This window comes from Periophthalmus magnuspinnatus, chromosome 20 (assembly GCF_009829125.3).
Source record: "Periophthalmus magnuspinnatus isolate fPerMag1 chromosome 20, fPerMag1.2.pri, whole genome shotgun sequence".
NCBI classification, from domain to species: Eukaryota; Metazoa; Chordata; class Actinopteri; order Gobiiformes; family Gobiidae; genus Periophthalmus; species Periophthalmus magnuspinnatus.
In genome coordinates, this window is record NC_047145.1 from 22,089,656 (window position 1) to 22,106,029 (window position 16,374).

Sequence of the window (16,374 nt, forward strand, 5' to 3'; positions counted from 1 at the left end):
TATGACCACTGAAAAATATCAAATACATTTTGTTATTTGAAAAGAGCTTCATGAGCAGTGAGCGCAATAGAATATAAAATGATGTCATCCGCATAAAAATGGGCGATACAATGAGAAGATGAGGGGAAATTATTATTTATATACAAAGTATAAAGTAATAGGCCAAGGATTTTGGGGATTACGTTTTTTATCACTGACCATGGAGCTCTGTATTCATCTGCTATTCCTGATTGTGATCTATTTAAAACGTATGAGGTGAACAAGTTTAGAGAAACCTTATCCAAACCAAGGGACACAAGTTTATTTAGGAGAATCATCTAAAGTATTGTTATGGCTTTCTTTGGCATAAATCTTTATTTGTATTATTATGGATCATTTTGACCTAACCTTCATAATACTATCTGTTATGTTGTTATGTCTTATGTGTCTGGCGTCAAAGCCACTTCGATTAGACCAAACTGGCAAGATTGTTTTGGTGGTATAAATACTCTGTATGTTTACATTTGTCAGCTGAGGGCGAGACGACACCGTTAGGGACACAGCTTTTTGACAATTGTGCACAATTGATTCAATAAACCAGACCTTTGATTCAAGACAACTTCTCTGTTGATTTTTATATCTTTAAGACTTTTTGACCATTAGAAATTCCACAACAATGAGATTTCTGCTTCTCCCGCTCTCTGCTTCTCTTTCTCTCTCTGCCTCCCTTTCTCTCCCTCTCTGCTTTTATTTCTCTCTCTCTCCCTCCCTCCCCACTCCCTCCTCCCTCCCTCAACCTCCTTCTCTCGCTCACTGTCTGTCTCTCACTCTCTCTGTTTTCTCTCTCCCTGTCTCTCTCTCTGCTTTCGTTCTCTCTGTTTCTCTCTCTGTTTTCTCTCTGTCTTTCTCTGTTTTCTCTCTCTCTGCTTTCGCTCTCTCTGTCTCTCTCTGTTTTTCTCTCTCTGTTTTCTCTCCCTCTGTGTCTCTGTCTCTCTGTATCTCTCTGTTTTCTCTCTCTCCGTCTCTCTCTCTCTCTGTCTCGGTCTCTGTCTCTCCCTCTGTTTTCTCTCTCTGTCTGGCTCTCTGTTCTCTCTCTCTGTTTTCTCTTTCTGTCTCTCTCTGTCTGTTTTTCTCTCTCTCTGTTTTCTCTCCCTGTTTTCTCTCTCTCTGCTTTCTCTCTCTCTGTCTCTCTCTCTGTTTTCTCTCCCTCTGTGTCTCTGTCTCTCTGTTTCTCTCTCTGTTTTCTCTGTCTCTCTCTCTCTTTCTCTCTCTCTGTTTTCTCTCTCTCAGTCTCTCTCTCTGAACCTCGACTGAACCAACTGCAGCTACACCAACCTATTTGCTTCGTTAAATCTAGATGGCGACTCTTTTTTTGGCCAGACAGTGTATTTTACTGACATAAATACAACATTAAAAATATAGTTTAACAGTTTTAATTTATTTTTTTGTAAATATTGGCCCACATCTGTCTCAAATCCCAGACCTAAAGCTAAAACTCAGTGTAGAGAAAAATACTGAGGAACCCTTCTTCATTTTTTTCTCTCACCAACCAACGAACAAAAAGTCAGAGATGTTGTAAACTAATTCTCTTTGCTGATGACGCTGACATTTTTTATAAAGGTTTAGATTATAATGAGCTCGTAGACACTGGAAATGTGGAACTAAAATAAAACAATGGACACAAATAAACTGTCAGTACGTTCAAGCAAAACCAAAGTAATGACCTTTGACATTTGGTGACCATAAAACCAGCACAGAATTACACAAAAATATTGAAGGAGTATAAATTGAAAATGTGTTTAAGAATAAATTCCAGTAATTACGGTCAACAAATGATCATGGAAAGCCCACATTCGGCATATAAAAACTAAAATAGCCAAGAGCCTCTCAATTATCTTGATCATGACACTTTGTACATTTTACTGCTGATTGTTTCTCCTTTATTTCACGTATTGTGTTGAAATATGGGGAAACAATTATCACTGCTTAACTATCCCATTATTCTAATTGCAAAAAACGAGTCGTGCGAATCATTCACATGTCTGGTTTTCTAGATCATACTCACAGTCTTTTCATCCAGTTCAAATTATTAAAGTTCTTACCATGAAACGTGCAGAAGTGTTTCGCTCTTAAAGAACTTACAATTTAAGAGGTTATGGAAATATTATACTACCTAATGTTCAAACTGCTCGTAAAAGTTTTTGTGTGACTGTTTGTGGGGTGAAACTGTGGAATGCTCTGGTTTTGCACCAAAAGAAATTCCTAAGTATTCATAAATTTAAAAACAGAGAAAACAGAAAACAGAGAGAGACCAGTGTAAATATATTCTCACGCTGCACTTTCTCTGTATCAGTGTTGGATCTACTTCATGCTCATTGTTTCCCTACTATTGCTGTATTCTTGTTATTTCCATTGTTGGTATATTTTTCTTTCTGTTGTAGTTTAAAAATACTTCATCCTGGCATGTCCATTAGAGTCAGACGGTGAGTCCTCTCACCGTCTTTTCCAAAATAATATTCTTCTTGTGTTTTTGATGCATTACCCAAGACTTTAGATAAACTTAAGCTCACTAACTTTCAATCTAACTTGTAAAACATCCATTTAAATGTACCCCAGCTGCCTGAGCGCCCCCCAGTGGAAGGGGTCCTTGCTCCAGTGTAAACACAGAGCTGCCCTCACCTCTGCCCCGCTCAAAAACACATGTAAACAGCAGCTGATATTTTACTATAGATAAAAACAAACATAATCATTTGAGAGGGACATTTAGGCTGCTGTAAACACACAAGTCCTGTTTTCAACTTTACATATTATCTTATATTCAGTATAAATCTATGGCTCTTGTGGTTCCTCTGGGGCCTATAGGCTGGGCTCTGTCATCGTTCTTTGAGTCACCGTTCCTGCATGACGCTTTCTGTTTATCTTTAACCATTTTAACCTTTATCGGAGCAATGGTGTCCAGAACATTCAAAACACTCGAAGTCACAGAGTTCAACAAATCATCAACGTTAGAACATGAGGCATTTTCAAAGTGTTTCCATGAACAGTGCACCACCTGTTTTATCATTTATGTGTCTCCTACGAACAACTGCAGGACCAGCCGCTGGGAATCCTTCACTTGTGAAGGTGGTGGTGCTGCTGACTTGTTCTCTAGGGGAGGTGGTGGTGCTGCTGACTTGTTCTCTGGGGGAGGTGGTGGTGCTGCTGACTTGTTCTCTGGGGGAGGTGGTGGTGCTGCTGACTTGTTCTCTGGAGGAGATAGTTGTGGTGTGGGTTGTGACTCCTTTGCTGGGGGAGATGATTGTGCTAGTTGTGGTGGTGCTGGTGGTGAGGAGGCAGTTGTAGTTGTGGTTGTAGTTGTGGTGGTGCTGGTGGTGCTGGTGGTGAGGCGGCGGTTGTAGTTGTGGTGGTGCTGGTGGTGCTGACACATTGGCTCGGTCTCTTTTTCCTCTGGCCCAGGATCCTGTCCAGGCCGGTGCCTGCCGGGTGGAGGAGGTTCTCCATCAGCACTCTCACTCCACCTCTGCTCAGGTGGGGGCCATTTCCCTTGAACAGATCCTTTTGTTTCCAGATTAGATCAAAGTTCTCACTGTGGTGCCTCCTCTGAACGCACATGTGTTGAACAGCCGTGTGTTCAGCTGAAGCAGACGGTAAATGTGTTCATCTTCTGTCCATGTGAGAAACACCAACCTCATCTTTATCAACCTCCTTCATCAAACTTAAACTTCATTGCTCTTGTTTTGTGACAAAAATACATTTTCTTTGTATATTAACATCAGTCTGTGTCAGTGGTAAAAATCTGTTTATAATCTGTGTTTTGGGTGATGTAACTATATTAACATTGTCTCTTATCACTTGTTGCGTTGGTTTGGCTTTTTTTTTTTTTTTTCAGTAGTCCACATACATTTTCTCCACTGAGCCAAGATAGATTTTGTTTGAATGTTTTTTTTTCTCTATCTTCCTTTATTGCTGTGGCCAATAACCAAAGTTTGCCAATATTATAAAAAAAAAAAAAAAATCCAGATTAAGGTTAAAATGCATTTATATGAAACACAGTTGTATTTAAAGCTGCCGTCTGTGTTGAGGCTCAGCTGTGGTCGTCTTCTGTTGGATCAAATCTGACACACGATTACACAGCAGATAGATTAGTGGTGTTATATGGGAACACAACAGGACTGGATCAGTTATGCTAAAGCTACAATTTGTAACTTTAACATAAAGTGAATTTTTCCATATCAGTGAAACTAATACCAAACAATTACAAATATCAGAGAGCATTATATTGAGTGTTTTTACCTAACGTTACCTTTTTGTTTGTGTCTGTCTGTCAGGCAACCACAAAACACACTGCAATTATTACAGAAATATAGAAGTTAAGATCAGTCACGAAGAGGAAGTCACTGTTACTCCACTCGACCCAACTCAGAGGAGCTGCAGGTTCTTCAGGACTCAAGCCTTTTAAAAGAGTTCATTTTTATCACAGACTCTGTCCTTTGGAAATATGTTTATTCAGATGATACTAATCTTACTGCTGAGTTCAGGTGAGTTCAGATTGTTTTAATATTGTTATATGTTAAATGTGAGCACAAAGTGGAGCCTTTTCACCACACAATAATTTAGCTTTATATTGTAAGAATAAACATGACATGAATGATTACATGGTGAACACCTGTGTGTACTCTGCATTTTCTGTTACATTTTTCTGTCATTTTAACCCTGTGCATGTTTTACAGGAGCTGATGGTTGTGGTAAAATAAATAATTTGAACTTTACAACTCCAAGTCCAATGGAGGCTCTGAGTGGCTCCTGTTTGTGGATCCCATGCACCTATAAACCTGTAAATACAAATGAAGACATAAACACTGAAAACCCTGTCACTGGCTTTTGGTTTAAAGGTGTTAATGATAAAAAGGAAACAAGGTTTGCGTTTTCAGTCAGTGGAGACTCCAGTAAGTCTTATCCCATGAATTTCACTGGGAACCTGAAAAACAAAAACTGCACCACAATGTTTTATAATTTAAACAAAACCCACAATGACAAATATTACTTCAGAGTAGAGAAGAGTGGTTTTAAGTCCACAGCTGCTTGTGACTCTCTTCAAATAAAAGTCAGAGGTAAGACACTTTTACTATTTATTCAAAGGTTAATTATGACACATGTATTAAAACCTTTTGATGTTATGTCTTTATTTTATACACATTACCTCATTTACAAAGGGACAAACTAGTTTGTGCAAAACCCAAGACCAATTGAATATTCTACTGTCTGAATTTTAATCAAACTTTTATTCTTATATTATATACAGTGAAATACTGTGTATTTCACTGTTTAGGATTTACATTCAATCAGCTCCAATGTTTGTTTCTACAGTTTCATCTCTGAATAGCAGTTTGTTTTACAATCAAACAGTATTTTGTTGACACAGGTTTATATTCAAAGGGACAAACTGCTTTTCCACATTAGTTTTGTCATCAGGTTCTAACATACACCTGTTATAAACAAGTTTGAATGTTTGAATGACATTTTCACTCTACTTCTGTGCACAGTAAATAGCCTCCACTCCCATCTGACGAGCATCAGCTTAGGTCTTGGTTTATTGCCTTTTTTAGATTGTAATGTTCTCCCCAAATGTTTTTACTCTTCTCAGACTCTCCCTGGAGCCCCACAATAGAAGTCTCTGGTAAACAGACAGAGACAGAGGTGGTGACTATAACCTGCTCAGCTGTCACTCCCTGTCCACACGCCCCTCCTCAGCTCACATGGGACCTCCACCAAGGCACTGTCCACATCACAGAGACCAACGGGACATTTACCACTAAAATCACACAGAACATCACTCTGACAGACGCCCATGATGGACTAATGATAAAGTGTAATGCAGCGTATCCTGTGAGTGGAGGATTCAAAACAACAGAAAATACCATCACTCTCAATGTTACATGTAAGTCTATTATTTTGTGTCACTATAGCAACTGCTGAGACAGGATGGAGTTTGTTTGAGTTTAAATTTTAAGAGGCTGCATGATGGTCTTGTGTGAATTGTGAAAAGTGCTCATAAACTCATCGTAGTGAATAATTAGGATGCTCAGAATGCATAAGGTAAGTGAGGAAAACCTTTGGACCACTGCAAATCATTTTAACCAAAGTAGCTCTGTTTTCACATTTTTAAATTAGTTACAACTACTATATCCTTCAACCCTGTGTGCCCTCAGATGGTCCTAAAAACACCTCAGTGGAGGTCAGTCCGTCCGGTTCACTGTCAGCAGGTCAGTCAGTGACGCTGAGCTGCTCCAGCAGAGCCAAGCCTCCTGTCCACCACTTCACCTGGTTCAGACACAGCTCACAGGGACCAGCCAATGTCAGCCAGGGACACACGTACAGCTTCAACCTCACTGAAGAGGGACAGTACTATTGTGTGGCCTCAAATACACTTGGACATGATTCATCTCCAGCCATTACACTGAGTATAACAGGTATGTCACCCTAAAGTGCAGTATTCTCTGAAGGTTTTTTACCCAGTACCAGTGTTTGGCATCTAAATATTCAATATAAGGCACTAATGAATAGCTTAGGATGAGATAAACTTTATTTGTCCCACACTGGGGAAATTCCAGATGGATGATTTTGTCCTTTGTCACAGGCTGCAGGTGTGAACCAGAGAGGTGCCATTAGATTACCCTCTGTGGCATTACATAATACACAGAGTTACTCATTTACACATGTGTGAGACTTTTTCAGAATAAAACCAGTTGTGGCTCTTTACAGTTATTAGAATATTAAAATGCTAATTACAGAAGAACAGGAGATGAAACAGAAGTTCATTCAGTCTGTATCTTTACCTTTGTCAGAGTCTGGACCCAGTGTTGTGACTTGGATTGGCCCATACAACATAGTGAAGCTCTGTGGGATTATACTGCTCTACAGCTCCCTGCTCCTTCTGGAATGGTGAGACCAAAATGTATATTCTAATAAGTTATTGTTTCCAGATATTAGACCTGCATTATATCAGTTTAAAGTGTAGACAATATTTGTTTTGCTTTTACTTTCTACTTATTTAGTGAAGCTGGATTTTTACAAACTTGTTTTTTTTACTTAAGTATGAGTACGAGGATAAAAAGTCATATTAAAGATGCACTGTAACTTTTCTGGTGGGGGTCTGACTTGTCTTCATGAAGAAGCTTTTAATTTGCCTGGAATGTTCCACACTATGGCATTAAATATGTCTTGTCTTGCGTTTATTCAATTACAGGTGTTGTTATTACATTCTTACTGTGAGGGGGGTCACTTCTCCACAGATCTGACCTGTAACTTGGTCTGGGTGGTGTCACCTGCTTGTCTCCATGGAAATAAATGATTTTATAGCTTAATGCTTATTGTGGAACATTCGAGGCAAAGAAATAACATCACCAAAAAGTGCCACAGTGTCCCTTTAAGATGAACATGTGCAGCACATTAATAAGTGAGTAGAGGCCACGAGTGAGTAAAAAAGTCAAACTGATTCCTGTGATTTATTTTCAGCTGGTTTAGATCAACTTGTGTCAAGAAACAGGAACAGGTAAAAGTTTTATGAATACACTTTTGTCACTCTGTTTAACTCTGTGTGTCGTCTTATCCACAGAGCCCAGAGGCAGCAGCACATGTCAATCGTGTCATTGAAAATCAAGATTAAAACCATTTGTGTTTAGTGTTTCCTGCTTATGTTGTATTTGATCAGATACCTGCAAAACAACAAATACTAGAGCCGCTTTATATTGAATATTAATGATCATTTATACGGCAACGAGTGAATGTATCTTTGTGTTCGGTCTATGTTTGACTTTTATGTTTGTTTTTATTTAATTTATTTTTATCAGGAAGTTCCATTGAGGTTGATCTTAATTGCAAGGGAGTCCTGAGTACAGTTAAACAAGCAACATTTAAAATTAATAAAATACATAATAAAATGGACATTTAAATATTTACTGAACCTGTGGTCCACAGGTTTAAGTTGAAACAATTAAAACGATCTGAAGAGGTGACAGATATGGTGTGTTTAAATTCACTTAAACTCACAATCCAAGACCAGTTTTCTTTTGCTCTGTGTACATTTGTGGTTTTGCTGAGGTCAGTTCCTCCTGAGACCTGGTATAGTTATGATGAAAATTGAATTGAATCAGGAGCTGAGATACTGTGGAAGTTTTACCAGTATAACTTTGTAAATGAAGATGTGGGTGTGTAGAAGTCTGCAGGTCTGCAGTGAGGTCCAGCCCAGTCTGCTGTACAGATCACAGCGGTGAGGACAGTTACCGTCAAAAGGAATAAAACAAAAAGGCCTGCGGTGAATCGTATCAAGATTTATAAGGTGTTTGCTGCGTGACCATAAATAATGTCACCATAATCCAGTGAAGAAAAGACTGTAGATTGAATTAATGTTTCCTATTTTATATAAAACACAGACTTTATTCCGATAAAAGAAAACGCTTTTTGAAAAGGTTGTCACTGTGTGTTTTAAAAAATACTCTGTTATCCAACCAATACTGAAGTATTTATGAGCCTCTGACATGACAGTAAAAAACAAAGTTAAATCTGTCAACTGGACAAAATGTTGTAGGAGTGAAGACGTTTCGCTGCTCATCCAAGTCTCTTCTTCAGTTCAGTGTTGGTACATTCTCTGTTGTGGCTGTTTAGTTTCTCGAATGTATCGCTCCCTTCCCTCTTCACTACACTGAATGGAGTAGACACATTACTTTGTTTGTGGCTCGTTGTCCTGAACTGTCTTAAAGTGTTTGTAGGTTTGAAATAGACCGTAATCTCAAACTGTCTGAAAATCTGTGTGGCCCATTGGCCGACACAACAGTGAGACCTGTCTCCGATCCTGTCGTTCATCGGGTGAACTCCAACAAGAGGCAGCTGAGCTGTGGGGCAGTAAGCAAAACTACACCAGCCGCCTCACCAGGCAACCCCAGAGAAATGGAGAGTCCAGCTCCTCTCAAGGAGTTGGGTTCCAGAGCCCAAACTGTGTGGAGGTGAGACGACTATATCTAGTCAGTAACACTCAACCTCCCACATAAGCTCCTTCCCCCCAGCGAGGTGATGTCCACAGAGCCAGTCTCCATGTCTGGAGATCCGGCTGTTGAGGCCCCCGCCTTCAGTTGCCGCTCAGATCTCTCTGCACCGGCCCCTTACAAATCCTCCCACAGGTGGTGAGTCCGTGGGAGGACGGCCCGACGTCGCTCCTTCAGCTGACCCTGGCAGGGCCCCGTGGGGAAAGGCCTGGCCACCAGGCGCTCAATGGCAAGCACCCGCCCCAAGCCTGGCTCCAGGGTGGGGCCCTGGTAACGCTGGTCCGGGCGACGTAACTGGCCTTGTTCTGGTGCTCATCATAAGGGGCTTCTGAACCGCTCTTAGTCTGACCCGTCCCCCTGGACCTTTTTGCCATGGGTGACCCTACCAGGGGCATGAAGCCTGACAACATGGCTCCCAGGATCATTCTGGTGCTCAAACCCCTCCACCATGTTAAGGTGGTGGTTCAGGGAGGATATTAAACTTAAAAACTTTAAAAACATGCATTCTTACAGTGAGCAGGGTCACCTCTCCACAGATCTGACCTGACCTGACCTGTAGACAAACTGATGGATAAGTTTAATGCAGTAACATCTCAATAGTGGACTCTAAACTGAAAAGGTTTGGCCAACATAATGTATCTTGTAATGTGTTAAAATAGAAATGGCGTGAAAACATTCTCTGTCGTAAGTGTTTTTAAGGAAGCACAGCAGACTGACCACGTTTGGAGATTAATATCTGCAGAATAGAAGTGTGAAGAGGAAGTTTAACATTTGTGAGTTTGTCCTCTGGTCTGGTAAAGTTTTTTAAAGATTTAATAAATAAATTAATAATAACAATAATCCATAAAATACTTCAGAATGTACAGATCACTACTGCTGTGTTGTTTTTTGTGTAGTGTTCAGGATATGCAGGTGCCAGAATGAACTGGACAGAGGCTGGAAATAAATTTAGCTAATTTATTTAACAAACACGACAAAAAACACTAAAACTCTAAAACACTGAGGCAATAGTCAGTTTATTAGAGTCAGGTAAAATGTCCTGTGCTATTCCAAACATCAGAATGTACAAATCAGTATCATCAAATACAAAACACAGCAGATCAAATAAAATGTTAGAATAGTGTGGCACTTCACTACACTGTGCCATATTGCACCATTGACCAAATTTTACTGAAACCATAAAAAGTGCGTGCGAGAAGTGTACCATGTTATGGGCTACTACAGTAATTACCAGTACAAACAACAGTAAGTACCACAGAAAGTACCAGTACTTACTCGTGCAACTACCATAATATCTCACTTTAAAATACAGTCCGTTCTCACTGGTAACTACTACGGTAATTACCAGTACAAACAGCAGTAATTACTGGTAAGTACCAGTAAATCAAATATTCATCTGCCTCATAACAATATATTCTTTAAACCATTCACTTAATATGACATACTGCAGTAAGTACAGTACTAGTACCAGTAGTTATTACTGCAAGTATCACTTCTTGTACCACAATAAGTACTACTGTAGGTACCACAAAGTACCACTATTAGTTATACAGTACGTATCAGTAAGTATCAGTATAAGTACCAGCCAAAGTACCACCAGAAATACCATAGTAACTACCCCAGTAACTACCACTGTAAGTACCATCGTAATTACCAGTGAAGTATCTACGAACTACAACAGATACTTCCTGGTAAGTCCTGGACTGTATTTTAAAGTGCTACCAGTATGACAATACCAAGGTTGAGCTCAAATGTTTGTACTCCTCTTCCTTTGACTTAACAGCCACGACTAAATTCAAAACAACAAATTAGTATTTTAAATAAACACAGTAGTAGTAGGAGTAGGAGGAGTTGCAGTAGAAATGGATACAAACTCCCGTCACGTGCGTGAAGAAGATCGCTTCATGTGCAAGGTAAAAAGATGGCTTGCACAAGCTCTGTTTGGTGTCCATGTGCTGTAATATATATATATATATATATATATATATATATATATATATATATATATATATATATATATATATATATATATATATATATATATATATACACACACACATACACATACACATTGTCATGATCCCTGTTCTGCTCTCCCTGCGCCCTCGTCTCCCCCCTCCCTCACCTGTCTGTCTCCGGAGCTGGGCGGAGTCCGGACTCCTCCCGCGCGCACCTGCTCCCCATCAGTGCAATCAACGCCACCTGCCGCGGATAAGAGGGGTCTGGACGAGTCACTCGGGGCCAGAACGTCCGCGTACTCACGAATCCGCCGGGAACCAGCTCCGGACCTCCCCTGCTCGTGCACCTCGACCCTGGTAGGATCCTGTCTCGCTCTGCTCCCCGTACACCTCGGTCCCTCCACTACTTCGCACCCACGCTCCCCAGCTTCTATGGTTTTTGGACTCTTGCCTTGTTTTAAGATCACGGACTATACTACGGACTATTACCCTTGTGATCACGATTATTGTGAATAAAGACATTGTTAAACCTTTATGAGTCTGCAACTTTGGTCCTTACGTCACGCTGGTTATGACACACATACACGCATACACAGATATATATATATATATATATATATATATATATATATATATATATATATATATATATATGGATGGCAAGGCATTTTCGCCCACAGGACTGCTGCATACTGGATGTTTTTCCCTTTTCACACCATTCTTTGTAAACCCTAGAAATGGTTGTGCGTGAAAATTCCAGTAACTGAGCAGATTGTGAAATACTCAGACCGGCCCGTCTGGCACCAACAACCAGGCCACACTCAGAATTGCTTAAATCACCTGTCTTTCCCATTCTGACATTCAGTTTGGAGTTCAGGAGATTGTCTTGACCAGGACCACACCCCTAAATGCACTGAAGCAACTGCCATGTGATTGGTTGATTAGATAATTGCATTAAGGAGAAATTGAACAGGTGTTCCTAATAATCCTTTAGGTGAGTGTATATTGCACATTCCCTGAAACCTACTCACTGCAAGTGCCCAAAGATATTGCACCTTCCCTGGAGCCTACCTATGGGCAGTATTGCATATTCTCAAAGCCTATGTGCACATAGTATTGCACAGTCCCTGATGGCCATACCGTAGAGCATTATTTCTTCAAGTTCAGCAAGGAAATTGAAAGGGGAATAAATGAGTGCTTAAACCTGTTTAGTCTGCTGGTTGGGACCCTGTACCCATTAACTCAAACTGGTTGTCGATGATGTGAGTCGGGTCATTACATATTTTACTACCCAGTTTCACTAGTGTCTCTTGAAAGATCTCCTGAAGAGGACAGGGGGCGATGCCGATTATTTTACCTGCCCTTTTAGTCAAGCTTAAGATTTGAGCTTTCAATTTGACAGACAGGTTGCCAAACCAAGTAGACATCCGATAACAGATAATAGACTCAATACATGCTTGATAAAAAAGAAGCATTATATTTTTGTCCACGCCGTACACCCTCAATCTTCTTATAAAGTACAGGCACTGACTGATTCGTGAGCAAACCCCAAGGTGCTCGGGGAGAGGACAGAAGTCAGATTAGGTTTATAATGCTGGTTTATTTTTTCTGACACCTGCTGCATCTTTTCTTTGGCTTGGAATTATACTGAATTCAGATGATTTTGATGTTCCCTTCAAATTCTCCCCTAAAACTGCAAGCCGAACATTACGGGTGACGTCACACTCCCTTAGTCCACTTCTTTATAGAGTTGCATAAACTACTAGGAGATTATTTCCAGAAGTCTTATGCACAAAGAGGGCGGCTCTGGGTGAGTCCATTTGAATTTAAAATCACCCTCCTGCAAATGCAAATTAGGCTCATATGATCCATTTTAGGAAACATATGATCTTTAATAAGAATCAGGTTGGGTTCGAGCAGCTTGTGTTCCACATATGTTCAGTAGGTCAGATCTGTGGAGAGGTGACCCTGCTCACTGTAAGAATACAAGTATAAATTATTGTGAAAATAATAAAGACAAATGAATGAACAGTGGACAATGATGTTGAGTCCACGGTGCTGCCAACTTCACCTTTCTCTTTGTGGTTTGATCTGTCTGTCAGATGATAAGAACAAAAAAATACAGAAGCTGGAGACAGTCACGAAGAGGAAGTCACTGTTATTCTAAAACTCACAAAGACGATTGAGAGATTCACTGTCGACTCTGGAGAAGGTTCCTTAAGCAGAGCACTAACAGCTCAAGTTATTTGTTTTTTTTTAATTCTGAAGCTATAATGAATATGCTCATTCAAATTATACAACTTTTTCTGCTGTTTTCAGGTGAGTTAATTTTATTTAATTCTCTTATTTTTTCAAGCAGGACTTGTTAAACGTGAGAATAAAGAGTATTCACCACAGTCATTTATAATGTGTATTTATATTCAGTATTTGTAAGAATAAACATGACATGAATGATTACATGGTGAACACCTGTGTGTACTCTGCATTTTCTGTTACTGTCATTTTAACCCTGTGCATGTTTTACAGGAGCTGATGGTTGTGATCCAATAAATGCTTTGTCCTTTACAACTCCAAGTCCAATGGAGGCTCTGAGTGGCTCCTGTTTGTGGATCCCATGCACCTATAAAGATTTATCTCCAGATAAAGACATAAACACTGCAGACCCTGTCACTGGCATTTGGTTTAAAGGTGATCGTTGGTCACAGTATACGTTTTCGGTCAGTGGAGACTTCAATAAGTCTTATCCCATGAATATCACTGGGAACCTGAAAAACAAAAACTGCACCACAATGTTTTATAATTTAAGCAAAAACCACGATGACAAATATTACTTCAGAGTAGAGAACAGTCGTTTTTCGGCCACAGCTGTTTGTGACTCTCTTCAAATAAAAGTCATAGGTAAGACACTTTTACTATTTATTCAAAGGTTAATGAAGAAAAAAAAAGGATTAAAACCTTTTGATGTTATCTCTTTATTTTATAAACATTACCTCATTTATAAAGGGACAAACTGCTTTTCCACATTAGTTTTGTCATCAGGTTCTAACATACACCTGTTATAAACAAGTTTGAATGTTTGAATGACATTTTCACTCTACTTCTGTGCACAGTAAATAGCCTCCACTCCCATCTGACGGTTTATTGCCTTTTTTAGATTGTAATGTTCTCCCCAAATGTTTTTACTCTTCTCAGACTCTCCCTGGAGCCCCACAATAGAAGTCTCTGGTAAACAGACAGAGACAGAGGTGGTGACTATAACCTGCTCAGCTGTCACTCCCTGTCCACACGCCCCTCCTCAGCTCACATGGGACCTCCACCAAGGCACTGCCCACATCACAGAGACCAACGGGACATTTACCACTAAAATCACACAGAACATCACTCTGACAGACGCCCATGATGGACTAATGATAAAGTGTAATGCAGCGTATCCTGTGAGTGGAGGATTCAAAATGGCCAACAGTAACGTGACTCTCAGTGTCTCATGTGAGTGAAACACACTGATGGATTCAGTCTGTTTACACTGAGATATTACTGCTGTGCCTGAATTGTTCCAAAGTATGGCATTAAACTTCCCTGTGTGTCCTCAGATGGTCCTAAAAACACCTCAGTGGAGGTCAGTCCGTCCGGTTCACTGTCAGCAGGTCAGTCAGTGACGCTGAGCTGCTCCAGCAGAGCCAAGCCTCCTGTCCACCACTTCACCTGGTTCAGACACAGCTCACAGGGACCAGCCAATGTCAGCCAGGGACACACGTACAGCTTCAACCTCACTGAAGAGGGACAGTACTATTGTGTGGCCTCAAATACACTTGGACATGAATCATCTCCAGCCATTACACTGAGTATAACAGGTATGTCAGCCTAAAGTGCAGTATTGTTACCCAGAATCAATGTTGGAATTAATAACTGGCTCAAATAAAGAATGTGCAGTGCTGTAGTGCAAAGTAACATAAAACAACAATTCAATCCTGATATTGACACCATCTCCAAAGCTGCTCCATTGATTATGGGGGATGATACTGGTGTTTCTGTCTTGAATTCAATTGTTTTTCACATGTGATCACATAGTAGGTCTTGGGCCCAACATCTACCAGTATCTGTGCATTTCTAATTCTGACACTGTTTTATAAAAGGAACAAGCTCTTCTGCTCTGCTATGGATCATTCTTGGAGTAGTTATTGGAGTTCTGTTGGTCATCTGCTTGTGTCTGTTTGTCTGGTGAGTAAACTTATGAGAATAACTGTTTGTTTAGTGTGATGTCACTTCCAGGTCCGAGGCGCATCAGTTGATTTAAAACAATAAAAACAATTAAAACGGACATTTCCTGTTTTTGTCACAGCACATTAAGAAAACGTTAAGAAAAAAAAAAAAAAAAGATTGCAAATGTTTAATGCAGTCATGCCCAAACTGTGGCCCGGGGACCAAATGCGGCCCTCAGACCAATTTTTTTTGGCCCTCAAGCTTCCAGGTGAATTGGCCCATATTGCCTTAAACAGTACTTTTTACTGTCTATTTCTGAAAATTTACTTTAACAAGCCCATATCAAATATGTAACGTGTCTTACTGAGGATTTGAGCGTGAGTAAAGGTCTAGTGGTTCAGTCTAACTTGTAATAATACACAGATTTGAAGTATTCACTGTATTGGTGACCAGTCTATGGCCCTAAATTGGCCCTCAGCTTTGTCTGTGTTTTTATACGTGGCCCTTAATGAAAAAAGTTTGGACACCCCTGGTTTAATGGTACAAGTTGGGCTTGTCTGATGGGTCCAATTTCCCCGGGCAATTAAGTCTAGTTTGACATTTAAATATTGAAATTCCTCACTTTAATTTTGTGTCCTGTGTAACTTTTCTGGTGGAGGTTACACTACTGCTTGTTTCCATGGAGACAACTTCCCTTTAACTTCCCTGTAAACAAAATAGTCCAATGTCTTTGATACATACTACTTTATTGCTCTTTTTCAGGTGTTTCAAAATAAAATGCCAGACTCCCAAAGACGTACAGGTAAAATCTATTAAACACCTCAAAGGAGATCGAACAAACATGAAACATTTTTTGTCTGTTGTAGCAACAAACATCTGTGCAGGGAGTGGAAGATACCATCCATTATGGAGAAATTAACTTCTCCACCTTCAAACATTCTTCAAATATTAATCCAGACAATGAACCACAAGAGCAAACAGTCTACTCCCAGGTCAATATGTCCCAGGCTAAAACCACAGAAGAAGAAACCGTCCATTATGGGGAGCTTGACTTTTCTAAGTTGAGTCCTAAAGACGTCCCAAGCACAGAACAAGAGGACACTGTGTACTCCCAGGTTCAAGTATCAAAGCAAGACACCAGCGGGCAGGTTCAAGATGATTTTGAAAGCCTTTATGCAAAAGTAAAGAAGAAATAA

At 40.0% G+C, this 16,374-nt stretch overlaps 2 protein-coding genes across 2 annotated transcripts; both read left to right on the top strand.

The window, feature by feature from the left end:
- Positions 1-4,477: 4,477 nt before the first annotated feature.
- LOC117388245 (B-cell receptor CD22-like) lies at positions 4,478-7,715 on the top strand. Its single transcript, XM_055230292.1, has 6 exons — positions 4,478-4,517; positions 5,624-5,917; positions 6,189-6,449; positions 6,825-6,921; positions 7,495-7,531; positions 7,595-7,715. Exons 1-6 carry the CDS (start codon positions 4,478-4,480, stop codon positions 7,643-7,645), a joined length of 780 nt encoding a protein of 259 aa, XP_055086267.1. The 3' UTR covers positions 7,646-7,715.
- A 5,842-nt stretch (positions 7,716-13,557) lies between these two features.
- Positions 13,558-16,374, top strand: LOC129457258 (B-cell receptor CD22-like). Its single transcript, XM_055230293.1, has 6 exons — positions 13,558-13,876; positions 14,171-14,464; positions 14,569-14,829; positions 15,112-15,196; positions 15,941-15,980; positions 16,045-16,374. The coding sequence occupies exons 1-6, from the start codon at positions 13,558-13,560 to the stop codon at positions 16,372-16,374; spliced, it is 1,329 nt and encodes a 442-aa protein (XP_055086268.1).

Coding starts and splice junctions, on each gene's coding strand:
- LOC129457258 (XM_055230293.1), top strand. CDS start 13,558: ATGGAGGCTCTGAGTGGCTCCTGTTTGTGGATCCCATGCACCTATAAA. Junction 14,465..14,568: donor CGTGACTCTCAGTGTCTCAT/GTGAGTGAAACA, acceptor GTGTGTCCTCAG/ATGGTCCTAAAAACACCTCA. Junction 15,197..15,940: donor TGCTTGTGTCTGTTTGTCTG/GTGAGTAAACTT, acceptor GCTCTTTTTCAG/GTGTTTCAAAATAAAATGCC.
- LOC117388245 (XM_055230292.1), top strand. CDS start 4,478: ATGTTTATTCAGATGATACTAATCTTACTGCTGAGTTCAG. Junction 6,922..7,494: donor TCCCTGCTCCTTCTGGAATG/GTGAGACCAAAA, acceptor ATTTATTTTCAG/CTGGTTTAGATCAACTTGTG. Junction 7,532..7,594: donor GTGTCAAGAAACAGGAACAG/GTAAAAGTTTTA, acceptor TCTTATCCACAG/AGCCCAGAGGCAGCAGCACA.